This window comes from Carettochelys insculpta, chromosome 19 (assembly GCF_033958435.1).
Source record: "Carettochelys insculpta isolate YL-2023 chromosome 19, ASM3395843v1, whole genome shotgun sequence".
Classification (NCBI taxonomy): Eukaryota; Metazoa; Chordata; order Testudines; family Carettochelyidae; genus Carettochelys; species Carettochelys insculpta.
The window spans coordinates 4,113,502-4,136,346 of NC_134155.1; the positions used below are offsets into that span (position 1 = coordinate 4,113,502).

Here is a 22,845-nt window from a genome sequence, read left to right on the forward strand (position 1 = left end):
TCAGCCAAACTGCCCTCCGTTGGAGTTCACACTCAAGTATGGTCTGATGTTTTACTGAGGGAGGGGGAAAATGCAAGACTCTTGGGGTTCTCTCTAACAGTTTTTTTCAGCAGGTAGAGTGATACATTTTAACGTTTTCCTGAGTTGTGAAAGAATGTCTTTTAAAAAAGGAATCCTACAGGATGCCTAGATTTTTTACAAGGCCTTACTGTCTTGGCCAGATTCCATCTCAGGGTAAATGTATGCAGCCTCTTAACATTTCCTCTACAGTTCAACTGGAAACAGTATTAATTTTCATCTGATCTCTTGCTGTTAAACAGCTACTATGTTGTACTCCAGAAGTGGCTTTATTTTAGCAGCGTGTGTGTTGTGGTGGACGGGAATCGTTGTGAGGAGTAATGTAAGATGCTATAGAGCAAGAAATTATTTGTGGGAAATTATTTTTAGGAAAAACTACTTCACCAGGCGGGTGGTGAAGCATTGGAATATGTTGCCTAGACAGGTGGTGGATTCTCCATCCCTTGAGGTTTTTAAGTCCCGGCTGGACAAGGTCCTGCCTGGGATGACTTAGTGGGGGTTGATCCTGCTTGAAGCAGGGGGCTGGACTAGATGACCTCCTGAGGTCCCTTCCAGCCCTGTGATTCTGTGGGCTAAATTCTGAGTTTGTCACTCAGCTTTTGCTCAATTTTTAAACTTGCACTAACTTACTGAGACTTCAGGTGAGTAACAGGAACTCAGAATTTAGCTCATTGCTATAATGTCTATGCCACAAACACAGAGAGACCCAATACATGTTTTTAATGCTCTTCTTTATGTCTTTTAGTGTGGCTTTTTCAAAAGAAGCTATAAAAATCTGATGGCGGAACAACGTGATTCCTGAGGAGCATGCAAAATAGAACAAGATTCTGTTTACTCTTTCTCTGAGAGCTCCAGCCAGAAATAAAGCTATTGTGTGTGAGCTGGGTTGCATCTCAAGGGCCCCGAATTTTGAAATTGCCATGGTTTGACACTGGTTTAATTTAGGAACCTTGCACTCTTGCATGACCCAGCCATCTGCTTGTGCAGCTAGCATGGATTTGCTAATTACTTAATGAAAATGGACTTCCCTAGATGAATGAACTACAGACTCCTCCTTTCAAAGTTTGCCTAAATGTACATATGCTGGAGAAAAATTAGTTTGGATCATGTGTAATTTATACATTGTCACATTCTTTGCTGTCTTGGTGCTGAGTTGCTTTTAAATGGACTTTAATAGCATGCAACCTCAAACCAGTTGGAAAACAGAAATGATTTAATGGGGGCTCCACTCTGGTCATTGTGAGTGAAGTTGGAAGGTAAAATACCTCAGATGCTTTCATGCTTATACTTATTTGATTTAACACACACTGGGCTTGTCTACACTTGAGCCCAACTTCGAAGAGGGCATGGTAATCAGGGCCATGGGAGATTACTAATGAAGTGCCGCAGTGAATATGCAGCACTTCATTGGGCTAATTCTTCCCTGCCGCAACTTTGAAGCATCAAACTTCGAAGTGCTGGCATGTGTGTAGGAGTAAAGGCACTTCGAAATAGTGCGGGTACTTCGAAGTGCCTGCGGCTACACACATGCCGGCACTTCGAAGTTTGACATTTCAAAGTTGCTGCAGGGAAGAATTAACCCAATGAAGTGCTGCATATTCACCGCAGCACTTCATTAGTAATCTCCCGTCTCACTGATTACCATGCCCCCTTCAAAGTTGGGGGCAAGTGTAGACAAGCTCACTCAGACATTATTCAGTTAGTGGGATGTGAGGATTCTTGCTGACTGGAACCATAAATGTGTTAAGAGGTGACCATGTAAATAGGCAGAATGGTTACAGGAGAAAGACTCTTCTCTCTTCTATCACCGAGTAGCTCAAGATATTTTTTTATTATCCATTGGGATCTTCAGACTCCCTTGAGAATAGAAGATTAATTGTTTTCTAATTCTGATTAGGTCACAAGTCAAAATGAGTATGCTAGGTCTTGGTGGATCATTTCCACATGAAAAAGCACTGCAAAAAGATGGCATGATTGGTGATGCTTGCTCAGAAGAGGACTAGAACTGAAATAGTAGATGTGTTCCAGTCCTTGAAGCACTGCCAGATCTGGAGTTGAACAGAACAAGAGCAGGGTTGTTGCTGGTCAGCATTGTGATTTATTGGATGGCAATATGGAGTCCCACATCTGGAATAGCAGGGGCTTTCTGGGTCAGAGGTAATTGCATTTGCAGAGTAGCTTGCAAGGGAAGTTTGCATAAGAACTGCATGTCCTGTGGTTGGTTTTAGCCAATATCTTCAGTCTTTGTCTCTTCTGAGCTCTAAAAATTGTCACTGACCTCAAACATTTTTGAGAAACAAAAATATCTTAAAATATTTCCACTTTTGGCTGTAGCTGTCCCTGTTGTATTTCTGTCACATTTACTTAATCTAAAACAACTGAAACTTGAGTGTGTATTCCACTTGTTATACATAGAATTAACTTACATGTCCAATACACACTGTCTCATGGGTAACTAATGGCTTCTGTGTGACCTGTGCCTTTTTGGATTTATTTTTTTAATGTCTTGGTGTAGTAGTCTTTAACATCCAGGTGTAGCAATTGGTAGGATGGCAGAAGTGAGCGTGTCTTTTAAAAGTTACAACCGAAGCCAGACTGTGATTTGATGGCAGTGCAGCATGACAGGAACCTGAGTTCAAGAGCAATATTTGTCTCCTTAGTCTACCCAGACCTGCAAAGACAACAATATACTCTGCAAAAGCACATCCTAATGGGCAATTCATAAAACAGCAGTAATAATGATTGCTGAAGAGACAGCATATCTGTTTTCTCCAAGTTAGGTTGGGTCTACACTAGGAGATTCAGTCAAATATAGGTGACTTAGGTCGATTTTCTAAGCAGTCTGTTCCAAAACAAGGGTCTGTTCCATCCTCTTTAAGGGCTGCTAAAGTTGACTTTCCTACTTCTGCTTTTCATGGGGAGTATGCCAAATTCAGCCTTGCACAGTTGATCTTAGGGTAGTGCAGAGGGAGCAATGTGAAATTCAATGTTCTTGGCCTTCTGGAGGTGTCATGTGACCCTCCTGGCTACCACTTTCAGCTCTGCTGCTCTCCAGGTGTTCAGGAAACAGACCGGGAAAGTTTGAATTTTATTTCCTGTTTGGCCAGCGTGGCAAGCAGAGCAGGAAGCACACCTCAGCAGAACACCTGGCTATGAATTCCCAGGGTTGCAGAAGAGCTCTAGCATGGAGGGTGCAGGAGATCCAGGACCTCATTGCTGTGGGTGGGGATGAAGCTGTGCTGGCAAAACTACACAGCCGCAAATGAAATGCAGATATCTACACCAAGATCTCACAAGGCATTGTGGAAAAAAGGATACACCAGGGATTCCAAGCAGTGTCACATGAAAATAAAGGATTGGTCAGGCATACCAGAAGGCAAAGCAAATGGAAGTTCTGGGAAATCAACAATATGCTGCTTCTATGAGCAACTGCATGGGGTTCCAGGGGAGGACCCAACCATTGTTCCAAAACAGTCTGTGGACACCTCCAAAAAGATTTCTCAGGAACAACAAAAGGCTTTCACACACGTCTATTGTAGCAAGAGGAATTCCATCTTCCTCACAGTGATCATAGTAGGTCTGTCTGCCTAGACATCTACAACCTGTCCTGTACTGGAAGCACTTTTCCCTCTTAGTCAACTGAATCTTTGGAGCCTTTGTATCTTCAAACCCGGATCTTGTCTTCTCTCCCGCTTTCCTCACAGGACTGAGATGTTGCCAGAAAAGCCTATTACACAAGCCCACAGGGGGACCTAGGCAGTGCATCACAGCACTGTTGTTTAGATGTTTGCCCCTTTTTTTCAGGGACATTTATTGACAAACCCGAGAGTGAATCATCACAATCTACAAATATAGTGTACAACTTTGCAGTACTCACATGCATTGTGCACATAGTTGTTATAGATTTATTGCAGACAAATCCCAAACCATCATACTGTACAAGGCATGTATGTGGTCTTGTTGAGTCATCTGTAATAAAACTCCTGGGAAGGGCTGTGAATTGATGGCTTTGAACAGTGTCTGTGAAACAGAAGAGACTAATTCTCAGCCATCTGATTTCAGGTTGATGTCAGAGGGAGTTGAAAGCAGAGTTCTCTCGAATTTATTCCATCCACAGGAGGAATACATGTTGTCATGTGCACCAAGGCATGTGCAGATGTGCACCACTAGTAGAAATATGTGCTACCAGCTGTGGGATGCTCTGCTAATCAGTTGGGCAGCACCTGAATCTCCTGGGTGACCGTCCAAGCACTCTGCATACAGGGAACACTGGTTGAGGACACTCATCAGCTCATAGGATCAGGTCATAAGATTGTATCACCTTTGAGGCAGGCATCTGTTATCTGTTAGTCCACAGCTTTATAGTGCAATTTATTCTATGGCTCTGTATAAATTATTAACAATAAAAGCAATATTATTTACAAGTATCAGAGAGGTAGCCATGCTAGTCTGTATCTTCAAAAACAATAAGTCCTGTGGCACCTTATACACTAACAGGTATTTTGGAGCACAAGCTTTTGTGGGCAAAGACCCGCTTCGTCAGATGCAAGATGTGTCTGATGAAGCAGGTCTTTGCCCACGAAAGGTTGTGCTCCAAAATATCTGTTAGTCCATAAGGTGCCACAGGACTTATTGTTGCTGAATCCATATTTCCAGTGAAAATTGACCAGCCAAGTGTTATTCATTCTGATTCACAGGTAGGAATCACATTCATTAAACAATAGCATCTCCAGGAGAGTGTTGTTATATGTGACTCAGCTGGCCATATGCACTTTAACACAGATGGTAACCAGAGAGGGAAATGGCTTAATCCACCAGGGAGAACTCACAGAGTCATTAACCTTGTAATTTTATGGAGGAAATAATGTCTTACTATTGTTACTAATTACATATAAATTAGATGTATGCATGATTGAAAAATACCTGAAATATTGCAATAGCTCTTCATGAAAGATATTGTGGTGGATGGGAGAGAGTTCTATCTTTTGCTGCTTCCTTGTGGTTTGGACCTAATCTGCTCCTCTCCCTTCGCTTTCCTACAATGGTTTGTCAACCCACAGGAGGCACTTTTATACTTACCTTCAAAGACTTGAACAGCCTGGACACATAAAGTTAGTCCTAAATCCGGATCTGCAACATATTGCATTGACACCAAACTATGTAAGTTCTTCTGGACAAACTCCCTGGGGATGGATGCTGAGGGTGCACCGTATCTTGAATGTTTGGTCACTAGTGGCAAAAATGAAACAAACTGGAACAAGAGAAGACCAAAGTCAGGGTCTGAACATGATGTCACCTACACCTGAGTAAATCTAGGTTATCTATGTTAGAATTATGCTTGTGGGAGGCTAGAATCAGGCCCAGGGAGCAGTGTGTGTTGTAGTGAATGTTGATTCTTACTGGCTTATCTATGAGGTTTGACCTTGAGCAGGGACCTGATTGTTAAGAGAGGAGATGACGTAAGAACCTATAGTGCAAGAGCCTACTTGTTCGCAGGTCTCAAGCTTTATTAACTTAGCCATTTCACCTAACTGCATTTCTGCAACCATCGCCATGGGCGGTTCATAACAGCCCTAACAGAGTGGGGTCAATGGTTAGTCAAGCCTGCTCCTAACACCGGAGCAAGTGCAAAGCATTGAGTTAATGAACGTTTCTGAGGATTTGGCCAGGAGAAAACTTTTTTAAGTGAGGGAGGCAGCTAAATTTCTTTCTTTAGCAAAAATGGCTCCGTAGCTGAGCTTGAAAAACCTGCATTTTGTTTAGACTGAGTAATCTTATTTCCCTGTTGGTAGAAAAACACCTGGCTTTCAAAATCTGTTTAACTGTGGCTTTCTCATAATAAAGTCCTGAAAAAGAGTTCTGTTTGTGCATGGATTTACTGCTGGCTTCCATTGGCCCAAGCTTGTGGATGTGCTAGGCTTGTGCACAGCAGAAAGAATTGTGCTGTGACAACCTGTGGCATGAAGAGTCTAGGAGAGTGGTTCCCAACCTGGGGTCTGCGGACCCCTTGGGGTCAGTGAGCATGTTGCCAGGAGGGACCATGGAAAAAAAAAGATAAATAAAAATGATAATAGAAAATACGTTTTAAATTAATTGCAAAATTGAAATCAATTATTACTTTAAATTAAAATCTTCCAATAATGTTATTAATTGCTGTCCAAAAATCTATGTTGTGGTTTCCTTTTTAATTTAATTAAGTGTATGTAGCAGTTAGAATTGGCTTTGATGGGGGTCCATGAACATTTTAGGGGGTGATTGGACGGTCTGTAAATGGTTTGGGGAGGTGCCTGGGGGTCCACACTAGTGAAAAGGTTGGGAACCACTAATTTAGGAGAGGTACTAGCCATACTTGTGGGGGGAATCATAACGGACTACCTTGTTTTGAGCTTCCTTAATTGGTTTTAGCAGACAATCAGTTTGACTTGTTTTGGGGCTGGGAGTCTCTTCTCTGCTTTCTTCTCAGCAGCTGGACAACCTCACAGTGTTTGGAAATTCAATTCTGACAAGCATCAAGGATATTTGATTGTGAAGGGGGTGAAAGAAGCCACCAATTCTTTCAACAAGCCCTCCTTGTTTCCAGCTCTTCTCCAACTACCGATCTCTCAGCACCGTATTACACCCAGATGCTACTCATTTCACATGAAAGACTCTGCAGCTGTGCAGTGCCAAAGCTGCTAAGGAGGATATCTGCCATACAATCCTACTGGGTAAGTCTGGAGTAAAAAACACCTGATGTATGTCTCTTGGCTGCTCATCCAATGAAAGAAGGTTATTTGTAGAATGACATGTTATGAAAGCAAATGTGTCAGTGATGCAAGTTGGGGGTCATTTTGTCAAGCGGTTTCTCAAATAAAGTCCTGTTTCCCCATGATGATGATGACAAACAAAGTGCTCGAAAACTTACACATGTAGGGAAGCTGATGTGGAGCAAGGGAGGCTGGGTAGAATTTGATCCTGAACGTTGAATCACCTACATTCAAACCTCTGAAAACAGGGAAATTCATATTCAAGATGCATGCCACTCTTGAAACACAACCTTAACTCTGCCTCTTTGAGCAACACACCAGTAACACACATACTAGCCCTCTACCTCCCCTACAGATACAACAGTGTTCGTCAGGAACACTACAACACAGTTGCATCTCTTTGTGAAGGCAAATCTTGGGGTTAAGTCAGGGCTAGCAATCAAGTGCTAACTGCAAGTGACCTACGCTCAGACACTGAACTTACACCACACATACCAAACCAGACTTACAAAACATTCCCATTGCTTCACCTTGCTTTGAGGTTTCTTCTGAAACAATGCCTTCACACATCTCTCGCTAAGCCCTGGAGACAACTGTTACATGTCTCACCTTGAATGTTGATAATCCTGTGGTAAGAAGACACTCTTGTGTGCCTCTGCTGACACAACCTGTGGGATTTGATGTTGAAATGAGGTATACTTGATTATTCAAGGTCTGCAGGCTCCCATGTTCCCCATAAGCTGAGCACTTGGGTGGCCACCCACAAGAGAGATTTAGGTGCTGCTCAGCTGATTAGCAGAGCTCCCACAGTAGGCAGCATGTGTTTCTACTGACGGTGCACATCCACACATGCCTTGGTGCACATAACAAAATGTATTCCACCCATGGGAAAAAAATGGAGGGTGCACTGGTGAGCACCACACTGCATATCACAGTGACAGCTCTTCTGACTTGCTCCGACTGATCCCAATATTGCTGCATGGCATGGAATACAGATGAAGTGCTGGAATTCAAATCTAGGTAGCAGAACACAGCACAAGGAACAGTATCTTCTCATAATCCTTCCTAGCAGCGAAATAAGTTATTTCTGAAAAGCGGGTTTGCACTGCAAGAGCATTTCAAAATTGAGCATTCACACTAGAGAGCCTAGTTTCGAAATAAGGGCAATGATGGGATGCCTCCCTGGAGGCCAATTAAGTTGTAATTTCCTCTGCTTAGCACACACTAGTTCAATTTCAAAATTGAAATTTCAAACTGAAAGTTGGGAGGCTGGCAAAAGTCGTTTGTTCTGGTGGAGTTACTATTTTTAGTTAAATGCCCTGTTATTCCTGAAGAAGAAGCTTTGTGGTGTGGACTCAGGGTTTTTTCTCAGAAAAAAGGGGTTTTCTGCAAGAAAATATATCACCCAGTGTAGACAAGCCCCAAATATTCACATAAGAGGATTATTTCAAAATAACTATAGTGCTTTAAATTCACACCCTAACTTATCCTGGAATAATTTTCCTATGTAGACCAACTAATTCTTGCTGTAGGAAGGCTTTCTGTACCCCAGCTTGCCACTGGTAACAACTGCATATGAAGGAGCAGAACTCCAATGTATGCAGAAATGTGCTAGTTGTTTTCCTAATAGTTTGTAGATGTATTAGCACCCAGTGTTCATTAAGGAGACTTATGGGTAAAAGTCCTCTCCTTTGTCTGGTACGTAAAGCCCTTAAGCTCCTTTGAATGCCAGGTCTGTTGCTCTGCACAACAGGAAAGCTCCAGAGGAAGAGTTCTGAGTTGAATCGGTTTCCCAGGGAAAATCCTGTTTAACAAAGGGCAGCAGCTCAACAACACTTACCAGTGCATATTATCCTGTGGAGGAAATGCCTGAGTCGGAGACGTGGTTGATGATGACCAGATTATACGTCGACACATGAGGATTTTTGATGTTTGTGAGTAATTACAGCAGCAAGTCTTTTTAGTAACAGAGAGAAAGCCGTGCTAGTCTATATACTATCAAAACAAAAAAGCAGTAAAGTAGCACTTTAAAGACTAACAAAATAATTTATTAGGTGAGTTTTCGTGGGACAGACCCACTTCTTCAGACCATAGCCAGACCAGAACAGACTCAATATTTAAGACACAGAGAACCAAAATTAGTAATCAAGGTTGACAAATCGGAAAAAAAAATGATCAAGGTGAACAAATCAGAGAGTAGCAGGGCGGTGGGGAGAGTCAAGAATTAGATTAAGCCAAGTATGCAAAAGAGCCCCTATAATGACCCAGAAAATTCACATCCTGGTTCAAACCACGTGTTAATGTGTCGAATTTGAATGTAAAAGAAACTTCAGCAGCCTTTGTTTCCAAAGTAGTGTGAAAATTCTTCTTCAGTAAGACGCAAACTCTTAAGTCAGTAACAGAATGGCCCACTCCATTAAAATGTTGGCTGACCAGTTTGTGGATCAGGAGTGGTTTTAAATGTGTTGTATTTCTTAAAATATGTTTTGTCCATTAGCCTTAATGACATTGTGCATCAGCCTATGTCTGCGCTACCATTCAGATCCATGCTCTGCAATCACATCACTAGTGGTCAATTTAGCGGGTTTAGTTAAAGCCCACCAAATTGACTGCAGATTGCTCTGGACCTCACCCCTCTACTTTACCCCAGAGGAGAAGAGGAAGGGAAGTTGATGGGAGTGTAGTTCCTGCAGTAACGTGACATAAGGTTCTTTGACTCCAGCTATGGAATTTATGTAGTTGCAGTTGCATTAGCTTAAGTCAACTTTCTACAGTAGTGTGTAGCCTCAGTGACTTCCACAGTTTAATTCTGTGTAACTTTTTAAAAAGTAGTGCCTTGTATTGGCTTTGACCTTGCTGCTTTTTATATTCAGCTTGTGTCCTAATAAACCTGTGTTATGTGATAGGGTAAAGGGGAGTCATCTTTCTCCACCCCATTCATTATTATATCCCCTTCTGGTCTTGTCCTTTCCAGTGTCCCCTGATGTGACTCCACTGATTAGCTCCAGTCACTTTTTCTGTTCTCTCCAGCTGTCAGCGAGGAGGGAGTTGGCTCTAACAGAGCCCAGCCAAATGCCCTTTGAAGCAGTTTTTCTCTATTAAAAGCATTATAAGGCTCCTTGACTTGTAAACCTGACCAGCCACATTTGATAATTTATATCCCCAGAGTTGTTGCTGCTGAAGCGGATGCCAAATCCATTCACTGTGGTTGGATGGCACTAAAGGGATTAGCCAGAACTGCCAAGATCTTGTAACAATCCAAACCGCAATCATGTATTTTGTAGGATCCTTGTTTTCCCCATGGAAGCTTTGCTGTATTCTTTTTCCCTGCAGTTACAATAAAGACCCCAGGCAAGAAGTCACAAGCTCTGAGGTTTGTATATACCTGGTCCACAAGAGTGTGGTTATGACAGGTTCCAAAGTCTTACAATTTCCCTGATCCTTCAGGAAAAGGAATGCTGGGGCGTTATTAAATTTTCATAAGAACAGCCATACTGGGTCAGATCAAATGTCTGTCTAGCCCAGTATCCTGTCTTCCAACACTGGCCAGTGCCAGATGCCCCAGAGGGAAACAACAGAATGTGTAATCATCAAGTAATCATTCCCCTGCCACCCATTCCCAGCTTCTGACAAACTGAGGCTAAGGACACCATTCTGGCTAATAGCCATTGATGGACCTCATTTTGTATGACCTCACAGTTATTCAGTGGATTCTTTTTCTCTCTCTCATATGCACACATCCGTGCCAGACATGTGGGCCATTTAGGGAGTGGATATAAAAGGAAAGACAACAGGGCTAAGATTGCTCTTTATTGCTGTGTCAGTACTTATGTGCACACTCACACACCGGGCAACCCTAATTAGGGCCCTACCAAATTCACGGTCGTGAAAAACGTACCACAAACTATGAAATCTGGTCTTTTATGTGCTCTAACCCTACTCAGGTTTCCTTGGAGAGCCCACTGCTTCTCAAAATAGGGGTCCTGACCCAAAAGGAGTTGCAGGGGGATGGCAAGGTTATTTTAGAGGAGTTGCGGTATTGCCACCCTTACTTCTGTGCTGCCTTCAGGGCTCAGTGGCTGGAGAGCAGCAGCAGCAGTTCTTCTTTGAGTGGTCCCCGTGGGTGCTCCACAGTAGGTGTCGGGCTCGCCCCAGTGCCGCAGCTCGGAAATTCTTCAGCAGTCTCTGTCGGGTCACGCATGCGCCGATGCGCGTCGGCTCTTCGCGCGCTTACGGTCACATGCGCGATCCGGTCCCCGCCAGTTCCTTCTCAACCGCCAACGGCTGCAGATGGAATCCTCTCCGGCTCCAACGCCCGAGACAGATAAATCTTATTTTTCTTGTGTTAATAGTTATATTTCATAGTTAGCAGTTATATAGTTGTTATAGTTTAGTTACCTCGTTACAGTTCGTTTAAAAGTAACAGACTATCTTAAAGACTGCAGCAGCCACCTCCAGGCGGGCCTGCTGGTTTTTTTTGTCAAGCCTCCAAAGGCCAACGGTTGTTATTGTTATCAAATTGACTGTTAAGTGTGCTCTTAGCACCTAAGGACTCACAGAGTTGAGCTTTAACAATGTCATCCCCCAGCTTTAAGAAGTGTGAATCTTGCCGGGAGGCCATGCCTGCTTCGGATGGCCATAGCAGATGTATCCGTTGCCTCGGGGAGACATACGTTCCCCAGAAGTGCTCCCATTGTTCCAAGTTGACGAATAGGGCTAGGAAAGATAGGGAAATGAGGTTGGAGATGCTGCTATTTGACAAAGCACTTCAACCGGCCTCATCAGAGACAACGCATACGGAGGGCTCTTCAGGATCGCACAAGAGGAAGGCTGCCTCTTTGACCTCCTCTGTGCAGAAGAAAAGAAGAGCTTCTCCTGCTCGATCCCTGCCCGTTACTTCTGGGAGTGGGACGAGTGCAACGAAAGGCCCGCGCACGCTGGCTTCCTCCACTGGTAAAGCCGCGGCACATGTAACCGCCCAAGGGCCTACAGCTACTGGGGAGATGGCACCGAGAGCCGTGCAGGCACTGGACAGACCAGCACCGGCTACTGCGGCACCGAGCGAAGCTCCCCCAGAGGCACCGGGGACAACGGCACCGAGGACGACGGCACCGGGATCGACGGGACCGAGGACGACGGCACCAGCAACGACGGCACCAGGAGCAGTAGAAACCAGCATGACACCTGCTACGGTACCAAGCCCACCGATAAGACCACCTGAGAGGGCAAAAGCTAAAACAAAGACCGGGCACCGCAGCCCCTCCCCTGAGGTAATTGCGCTGCCTCTGTCACCACGATCACCACCGGAGATTCGACGGGCAGCAACACCTTCAGCCTGCCACAGACGTCCATCTCCCTTTCTTCAGAGTCCATCTCAGGGGGCTGCACGCTTCTCTCCATCATCTAGCAGAGACCCCTATGAGTATTCCCACAGAGTCTCTCCCCATACGTCGGTGTCATCTCGACAGTCACGGCATTCCTTGCACCACCCTTACATCTTTGGGTCGTGGTCCAGGTCCCCATCACCAGGCCCCTGTCCCTGTTGCTATGACCGCCATCATTATACAGGGTGTCAGCATAGGAGGTCCACATCTCACCATGGATCCCCGTCAACTCCCCCTCAACGCCACAGTGTACAGCTTCCACCTGGGGGAACACCGCAAGTTCCCCAATCAGAGGCTGGGTCGAAAGACATTGAACCCCACCTTGAAGTTTCAAAAAGACAATCATACCAATACAGCCAGGATCCAGAGGAATTGGAGGAGAGATACCATAGTGATGCCTCCTCATCCTCGCCAGACAAGGCGGTGGTTCCTGGAGACATTTCTCCCCCAGATGACCTGAAACAGTTCCAGGAGCTGTTTAAAAGGGTAGCTCAATCTCAAGATATTCAAGTGGTGGAGGTGCAGGAGAAGCACCACAGACTCCTTAAAAATCTCAGGCCCCCGTCCTTTTCTAAAATAGCTATTCCTTTGGACGATGCAATCATGGAGACAGCCACTAACATATGGCAAACTCCGGCATCCGCTCCTCCTACCAACAAAAGGGCGGACAAAAAGTACTTCGTCCCTGCGAAAGGTATGGAATTTCTATTTAGTCATCCACAGCCCAATTCGCTAGTGGTCGAATCGTCTCAACACAGGTCCAAATCGTCCCAGTACAAATCTGGGGGACTGGACAAGGATATAAAGAAGCTGGATCTCCTGGGTAGAAAAGCCTACTCCTCATCTACTCTGTTGCTCCGCATGGCCAACTATGCTGCTCATTTGTCGAACCACAATTTCGACAACTACTCTAAACTTACCGCCCTCATGGACTTCCTTCTGGAGGATAAAAGGCCTATTCTTAAGGCAATCGTACAAGAAGGCTATGCGGCTTCTCGAGCAGGCGTACAGATTGCATTGGATGTGGCGGACACAGCGGCCCGCGCCGTAGCCACTGCAGTGGTAATGCGGACGGAGTCATGGCTTCACACATCCAGCATTCCCAAGGAGTTACAAGTCAAAATTGCAGACCTCCCCTTTGACAAAATAAAATTGTTTGCTGAATCAACCGACTCAGTCCTACACTCGAGCAAAGACTCCAGAGTGACACTTCGGACTTTGGGAATATATACCCCACCGTTCAGAAGGAAGAAGTTTTATCCTCAACAACGCCGTTATGGTTACCAACAGCAACGTACCCAATTTCAACGGGGGTATGATCAGGGACGTCATCAACAATCACATTACAAGGGCCCTAGGCGTCAACCTCAGCAGGGCAATGCTTCCTCAGGGCAAAGTACAAGACAGCAGGTTTGATGGGTATGTCGAGGGTCGCGAAGCCAAGACCGTATCTCAGTACATGTTCCATCACCGACTCAAGCCATGTTACCCACAATGGAAAAGCATCACTTCGGACAAGTGGGTATTGGAGATTGTAAACACGGGATACACGATCCTCTTCCACTCATTACCTCCACCAAATCCTCCCACCGCACCCCTCCTCAGAGACCCCTCTCACCTACCAGAATTAAGGCGGGAGGTGGACCACCTCCTATTCATAGGGGCGGTGGACAGAGTACCGGAGCAATTTCAAGGCAAAGGTTTCTACTCCAGGTACTTCCTGACGGAAAAGAAGACAGGAGGGTGGAGGCCCATTTTGGATCTACGCGCACTAAACCAGTATCTACGCAAACAGCGCTTCAAGATGACTACTATGGCTTCAATAATCACAGCACTAGACGATGGAGATTGGTTTGCAGCTCTCGACTTACAGGATGTGTATTTTCATATCGCAATTCATCCAGCCCACAGGCGCTTTCTCCGGTTCATTGTTGGCACAGATCATTTTCAGTACAGAGTCCTTCCATTTGGCCTCTCTTCAGCGCCGAGTCTTCACCAAGACCTTAGCGGTGGTGTCAGCATACCTACACAGACAGGATGTTTTCATTTTCCCATACCTGGACGATTGCCTGCTAAAGGGAACTTCCCAGGCAGAGGTATTATGGATGATACACATCACTACAAACACATTTACCTCATTGGGCCTTATCATCAATTTCTCAAAGTCAAAGACCGGCCCCACGCAAAATATAGAGTTTATAGGGGCTCGGATAGACTCAGTCATGTCAAGGGTATATCTACCCGAGGCTCGTTTTCGCACCATCGAGTCTCTCATACAACTAATAACGTACAGCTCCATTGTTCCAGTTCTTACGTGCTTACAACTATTGGGGCATATGGCGACCACCACGTTTGTGGTGCAAAATGCCAGGCTGCACGTGCGAGGATTGCAGCATTGCTTGGCAACCGTGTATAAACCCTCAATCCACACCGTTCACAAGAGGGTGTCACTTACAACAAAGGCACGAAGGTCGCTAACATGGTGGGAAAACCCCAAGAATCTTCTAACAGGGGTGCCCTTCCGCCAACCACAAATTACTGTGTTCATTACAACAGATGCCTCCCATACGGGATGGGGGGCACACATGGACAACAAAACCACTCAAGGGTTATGGTCCCCCACGGAGAAGACACTGCACATAAACATATTAGAACTCAGAGCAGTGTTCAATGCGTGCAGGCATTTTCAGAATTATCTGCGCGGAAAAATAGTCGGCGTGAATACCGACAACACCACCACGTTTTATATAAACCGGCAGGGGGGAGCCAGGTCTCGTACACTTTGTGTGGAGGCGGTCCGACTGTGGAACTGGTGCATTGCCAACAATATAACCATAAAGGCTTCATACTTATCGGGTGTCCACAACGTCAAGGCGGACCAGCTCAGCAGACATTTTGCGCCCACTCACGAGTGGCAGATCCGTTCAGACCTAGTTCACCAAGTGTTCTGCAGATGGGGTTTTCTCCAAATCGACTTGTTCGCCACCTGGGACAACAAGAAATGTCCCCAATACTGCTCCAGAGCAGGCATGGGACAGGGGTCTTTGGGGGACGCCTTCATGATCCCATGGAAGGGTCCTCTACTTTATGCATTCCCTACCATGACACTTATACACAAGGTCTTGGGGAAGGCCAAAAGGGAGAGAGCACACATGATACTCATAGTCCCAACCTGGGACCGGCAACAGTGGTTCCCATTGCTTCTACGCATGGCACAGCATCGGCCATTTCCCCTACCAACAGTACCAGACATTCTCACTCAGGCTCGGGGGTCAATACTGCATCCACACCCGAAGAGACTTCGGCTACAAGCATGGTTAATCCATGGCTAGGCGCCTTAGAGACTACATGCTCAGAGGGAGTACAACAAGTCCTTGAATGTAGTCGGAGGACTTCTACCAGAAAGACTTATCAGCACCAACGGTTGCGTTTTTCCGTTTGGTGCTCCTCCAGGCAGCTAACACCCCAGGATGCCACCATACCTATGATTCTGGACTATCTGCTACAACTCAAACAAAAGGGACTTTCTCTATCCTCTGTAAAGGTGAATCTGGCGGCTATATCAGTGTTTCGGCATGAAGAGGATGGATCAACCACATTTGCCCATCCTGTTGTCTCGCGTTTCCTAAAGGGGTTGGTAAATCTGTACCCCCCTTGGAAACCAATACCGCCGTCATGGAGTTTAGACTTAGTTTTGCACACCCTCTCGGGACCACCCTTTGAACCATTGGCTACGGTCCCCCTTTGACTACTTACCATTAAAACGACTTTCCTCCTGGCAATCATGTCAGCTCGCAGTGTGAGTGAGCTCGCGGCCATAATGTCCACACCACCCTGCACAATATGCTCAAAAGAAGCGGTAGTCTTACGTTTGCACCCAGCCTTCCTTCCGAAGGTCTCTTCAGATTTTCATATTAACGAACCAATAGTGTTGCCCTCGTTCTATCCTAAGCCTCACAACTCAAATGAAGAGGCACGGTTGCACTTACTTGACGTAAGAAGGGCACTGGCCTTCTATATCGATAGAACTAAACCTTTCTGGAAAATGGACAGACTCCTGGTGTCCATTGCATGCAGGTCAAAAGGAGAAGCGCTATCTTCACAGAGGATTTCAAATCACATTGTGTCTTGCATAAGACTGTGTTACGAGCTTCGCAAGACTCCTCTGCCAGTTCCGCCAAGGGCCCACTCTACTAGGGCGATGGCAGCGTCAACGGCCTTCTTCAAAGGAATCGCACTGAGAGATATCTGCAGAGCGGCGACGTGGTCTTCCTATGGCACCTTCGCCAAGCACTATGCCATGCACAGGATGCTTGATGAGGATACACGCGTGCCAACAGCAGTCCTTTCACGGGCAAGCTACGCATAAAGCCGGTACCCACCTCCATTTTCGGGGGGGTTACTGCTGGGTAGTCACCTATTATGGAGCACTCACAGGGACCACTTGAAGAAGAAAGAGAAGTTACTCACCTGTGTAGTAACGATGGTTCTTTGAGATGTGTCCCTGTGGGTGCTCCACTACCCACCCGTTCCTCCCCACTTCGGAGCTCTGTTTGTGTGTTTTTCAGGGGCATCTGGAGCGGTTGATCAGGAACTGGCGGGGACCGGATCGCGCACGTGACTGTAAGCGTGCAAAGAGCTGACGCGCATCGGCGCATGCGTGACCCGACGGAGACTGCTGAAGAATTTCTGAGCTGTGGCGCCGGGGCAAGCCCGACATCTACTGTGGAGCACCCACGGGGACACATCTCAAAGAACCATCGTTACTACACAGGTGAGTAACTTCTCTTTGGCCAGGCTCCTATCTCTGAAGGCAGCATCCCGCCACCAGCCGCACAGAACTAAGAGTGGTAATATCACACCAGGTCACCCTTACTACTGCCTTTAGAGCTGAGTGGCCAGAGAGTGGTGGCTGCTCACTGAGGAGGGTAATACAGTCCTGTGCCATCTTTAGTTCTGTGTTGCTGCTGGTGGCAACTGGGCTGAGTTCCCAGCCAGCAACTGCCACTGTTCTGAAGGCAGTGCTGCCACCACCATCAGCATCAGCAGCGCCGAAGTAAAGGTAGCAGTACCACAAGACTCACTACAATACCCTTGTGACTCCCCCCAAAAAATTCCTGTGTGGGTCATGACCTCTACAATTACAACACTGTGAAATTTCAAGTTTAAATAACTGAAGTTGTGATGTTTACAATTTTTAAATCCTTTGGCAGGCCCCTAATTATGATATGGTGGATTTGTGACATGGCCATATTCCCATTTGGAATTAGGCTAAATTCACCAAATGTCCTTGTGTTACCTTAGCCAGTTGGTGGAAGTTTCATCCCATGGCTGGACTTGCTGTGCAACCTGCTCACCTGTTGAGCCATGCTTCAGTTTAGAGATCCCATCATCCATAGGTGGGTGACAGTGAATGCTTTTCCTGGCAGGTACTGTGCTAGGGTTTGTCTGCAAGCCGCTCTGCACCACCAATTTAGGTCTTCAGCAGTATTGCTCTGGTTCATACATCCAGAAGATGGTTGTTGTGGCTGTCTCAGGCCCCACGCTATGGGTGGCCCTGTGCGGGGCTGAATCAACCATCCAATGGATGGTATGGGTGATTACCTGAGGGGGCGAGGCCTGGCATGGGGTAGCAATCGGGATTGGTTCCCCGCCTGTCTCCACTGCAATGGTGGGAGCTGGAGCGGCTGGCAGCCTGCTCCATTACACTTGCTGTCCTCTCCCATCCCATAGTGCTCTGCTTTACTGTAGCAGCAAGAAGCAGAACACACCACCCCAGGGTGATGCACTGCCCACCAGCACTGAGAAACAGGGGGCTGTGGGCTGGGAGAAGGCTGCCGCAGTGAGTGCATGGGGAGTGACCCCTGCTGCCACCCCGGGCCAGCCCCCCTGCAAGCTCCCAGCTCACATTGCTCTAGGGTAGGGGTGGAGCAGAACAGCAAGAGGAGGGGGTGTACAGAGCAGGAGCTTGGGAAAGGGGTGGAGCAGAGGCAGGATGGTTGCCCTGGGCCTGCAACCCCCTCCACCATCAGTTGCCCCAGGCCCTGCAACCCCCTAGGGATGGCCCATATATACCTTAGTCTCCTATCAATCTTACTCATCCATCTTTGTCTGTTCAGTATATTGGTAGGAATAAACACTCTTGGCACATCCTCAGCTATCTGGTGAACCTCCTTTGCATCAGCTATTCTTGTTGCAATTCATTAGATCCTGCTAATAGCTGTGCAGTGAGTCAGCCCCTGTGATACGGCAGAGTTTTGCTTAGTACTCTCCAAACAGAGGTCCATTCTAAATGGAACAAAGGGGAAGAGGCAGCGCTCTCTGCTGAAGTTGCCATTCAAGAGCAGAGACCTGCATATGACTTACTCAGCTTGTTTAACTGAATGATCCTAGCAGGGCATGCTCCCTGAGCATTCAAGAGGGGGCTGCAAGGGGGTAAGAAGGTGCTCCCAGACCTCTGGCACAGGGAGATGGTCAGGTTTCAGAATGGAGAGTGGTAACGAGTAGTGTTCCATAGAGATCCATACTGGGGCCAATCCTATTCAAGATAGTCATAAATGGTCTGAAGGAAGGGACAAAATTTGCAGATCATCCAAAACTGCTTAAGATAGTTAAGTCCAAAGCAGACTGTGATCTCACAAAACTAGGTGGCTGGGCAATAAAATGGCAGATGAATTTTTATGCTGTTAAACACAAAGTAATACAGATTGGAAAACATGATCCCAGCTATGCATATAAAATAACGGGGACTAAAATAGTTGTTACCACTCGAAAGAGATCTTGGAATCATTGTGGATTGTTCTCTGAAAACATCCATTCAATGTTCAGCAGCAAGAAAAGGAAACAATGTTAGGCATTATTGAAAAAGAGAGAGACAATGTCTTATTGCCTCCGTATAAATCCATGGTACGACCACATCTTGAATGCTGCATACAGATGTGGTCACCTCATTTCTAAAAAGGTGTCTTGGCATTAGCAAAAGTTCAGAAGAAGGCAACAAAAATAATTAGGAGTATGGAATAGCTCCCATATGAGGAGAGAGTAGTAACACTGGGACTTTTCAGCTTTGGAAGAGAGTTGACTAAGGGGGGATGTGATAGATGTCTATAAAATCATGATTGGAGTGGAAAAATAAATAAGGAAAAGTTATTTACTTGTTGCCATAACCCAAGAACTAGGGGCAGGTAACCAAATGAAATGAATAGGTAGCAGGTTTAAAATAAAAGGAAATATTTCTTCATGCAGTGCACAGTCAGCCTGTGGAACTCCTTACCAGAGAATGTTGTGATGTTCAGAACTTCAACAGGGTTCAAGAAAGAGTTAGCTAGATATATAGAGGACAGGTCATCAATGGCTGTTAGCCAGGCTGGGCAGGAATGGTGTCCTTAGCGGCTGTTTGTCAGAAGCTGGGAATGGGCTACAGGCGATGGATCACTTGATGAGTATGTGTTCTGTTCATCTCCTCTGGGACACCTGGCATTGGCCGCTGTTGGGAGACAGGATACTGGGCTAGATGGATCTTTGTTCTGACCCACTATGTCTATTCTTAAGTTTGCGTGCTCTAAACTTTCCATGCAAAAAGGGTTCTTGGCTCCTCTCTCAGCTCTCATATGGGCCATAGCCTGAACTGCATTCCCTCTGTCAAATGCAGTCTGTACCAGGTGACTTGAACAGAAGAGGATGTGCTGTCTGAAGAGCAGTCCATTAACTACAGGGCACCTCCTGTGCATAATTCCTGAGAACACTTAGCAGTGCTAAGAGGTGACTCTGCAATCCTGAACTTCCTGGAAGCCAGTGCTCGTGTTGCATCACTGAGGTGGTGAACATGCCTGAAGCTAAATGGAGAGCAGAACATTGTCTCTTGTTCACTCCTGAGTTCTGTTGCAATCAGGACATTTAACCCTCTTGCTAAAAGATATGAGATACGATTCAGTAACATGTACCTTGCGCATTGCCAATATCCCACTTGTGATCACCACTATGCACAGTCAGCCTCCAGGTTTGAGACAGATCAGTTAGAGGGGACTGGCTCAGAAGATTGCTACAGAGAGAAGAAACTTTTCTTCCTGAGGTCACAGATTTGAGTCCCACTTAGGTTGAGTAATGGCTGGAACGTGCTAGGAACTGATGGTAATCTGACAAAAGAGTTTGGTTGAGCTTCAGCCCAGTTCTTAAAAGTGTAACAGCCTGGGACTAAAATCAGCATGATAGGTCGGGCCATCTTGTTGGCCATCTCAATAGAGCAGGCTGCATCGTGAGCTGTGAAGGATGGACTCCTTTCTCGTTCCTCCATATCAGTCATGAAGCACGTTGTCAAAGAGGCAGTCGTATTAAATTTTGGAGCACAGACCTGCCAGACCTATCCAAGAACAGGCCTTTTGCCTTGAGTCATTATTTTAATACAAATGCAAGTTTTCATTAAGAGCCATCAGTTTTCAGGTTACTGATTTAACATTTCCCCAAACAAAGCTTTTGTTGGCTGACATTAGAAAGTCAATGCAATGGATTGCAGATTGCAAAATGCTGGCTGTTCCATCTCCTGCTGTACTCAACTCTCCCAAACGACTTTTTACATGTATTTTTATTTTATTTCTGTTTCCTGATATAGTGCCAGCTGTTTAATCCATCAAGCACTGTCTTATGAACTTTCTCAACTCCACAAGATTTTTCCCTCCACCCCCTATTTGTTCACTGTCCTTCTCTGCTGATGCCTTAGATCCCTGGGCAAGGGAGAGAGTGAAGTACTCCCACCTGTGATGATAAAAAACCCTTGTAGAATGTGCTGCATGGCATACAGATGATTTAAGAGCTGCATCAGGGCTGGAAGAATGAGGAAATGATGTAACCTGAAAGCTAACAAAACAAACTAACACGGCTACCTCTCTATCACTATTTAACCTGAAAGCTGTTGAACTACCAAACAACTTGTTCTTTGGGATGGCCCAGCTTGTACTGTAATTAGAGGGTGTCAGTGTGGCTGTTGGTGAGAGATGCTTGTGTCACAGGCATTGGTTCCCCAAATCAGGGTATGAACATGACTGGGAAGCAACCTCCAGAGTTGAGGCTTGATTCTGCTTTCTTGGAAGCCAATGGGTGTTTTGTCTTTTGGTTTAGTGAGAAGCGGTCTGCGGAAATGAGCCAAACAGAAAATAGCTGGCTGTCTCCTGGAATCTGGATATGCTCCCATTCCCCACCCTACCAGGCAGGTCTGATTTGTACTGTGTTACACTGCACTATCTGCAAAGTTGCAGCCAGAATTAAAGCCAATATCTTATGGATTGTATTTGGAAAATTCTGCCTTGACAGATTATCCTTGTTTTAGTCTTTGCACTTGATTTCAACAAAACCCATTGTCTCCAAAGAGAACCAGCACTGTACTCTGCACACTTCTATTTTTCACCCTGATTTATAATTCAGTGTGTACATCCTATAGTCTTGGAGCAGCCACCTCTCTTCAGTCTCTTGCTGGTTTGTCACAAAATGCCATCCTAAAAATATCACACTGTGTGAAGAAGGAAGAATCATTAGGGAAGGAGCCTCTAGCCATGGGTGTTGGTCCCTTGCCAAGACCTGCAACAGCAGTGTTCTAAATAGAGGAAATACATGGCAACCCCCATTTACATAGGCCATGCTTTCTGCATTCCATCACCACAATAGCTAATCTGCTCTCCATCTGTAACTACATCCTTCAAAAAAAAGTGTCCCTGTTTTATGCAGTCATTCCTGGGAGCCTGTCTTAAGCCTCGGATTCTCTTATATGAGCTAGTGTGCTTCTAAGGTCTTAAGTCAGATGCTAAACACAACAGATCAGAAAAGAGTGAAGTTAGAACCTGGCAGAAGGTTACCTTCTGGTGACAGCAATCTGGGACTGGCTTGAGTTCCCAAACACTCATGATAGTGCCATAGGGGACCTTCTGCTTGGTCGATAAGGCTTCCCCAGCTGCAGGTTCTTTCACTTTATGTGTAAGATCAGTTGCAGAGTGGTGCTCTCCTGTGTACCTGCCTGGTTGCTGCTTGACCACAACCAGTTGGGTCTATCTCAAATCATTGCCACAGAAAAGAGCATCATTCCCCATACAGAAAAAATAAGCTTTTCTAAAACTTTAGACCTATAGAAAGTTTCCTTTAGTAATTTAAAATTATTCCATTGTAATCAGTAATTTTTAAAATAAATAACCGTTTCCCTATTTGTCTGCAGAGCCTGGTATTGGAACATTCTTCTAGGCAGTTAGAAAATGATATTGACTAAAGACTGAACTAGTTTATATTCACCACATAGGATGAGAAAAATGCAAAAAGTGTAAATGATATACCAAACATAAAATGAAATCTGTCAGTTGGTTAAAATACATGAATGTGGTAACCCCAGGTCATGATTCTAATATAGGCTAAGCTAATTTATTTTTCTGAAAATATATAGTGTAAGTTTGCCACATTTATTTTTATGTTTTCAACCCTGGTTGTTTATGCAATTAATACATAGGTACATCGACTCTGTAGATTAGTCTCCTAAATTGCTCTTTGTGCTGGGGGAGGGTGTTTCTGTCACTGCGGTATTTTGGATTTTTTCAGATGGGCCAAATTCTCCTTGCTCCAGCACATTCCCCAGGAAGTGGAAGAGAGTTTCTTGCCAGAAT

At 45.5% G+C, this 22,845-nt stretch overlaps 1 protein-coding gene across 1 annotated transcript in view; it reads left to right on the forward strand.

Moving 5' to 3' along the window:
- ITGAE (integrin subunit alpha E) overlaps positions 1–1,407 on the forward strand; it is a 54,976-nt gene extending 53,569 nt beyond the window's left edge. Inside the window, exon 29 of the mRNA XM_075014116.1 lies at positions 824–1,407. Coding sequence (XP_074870217.1) covers positions 824–880 — 57 coding nt within the window. The 3' untranslated portion in view covers positions 881–1,407. The remainder of the gene's footprint in view (positions 1–823) is intronic.
- The last annotated feature ends 21,438 nt before the right edge of the window (positions 1,408–22,845 follow it).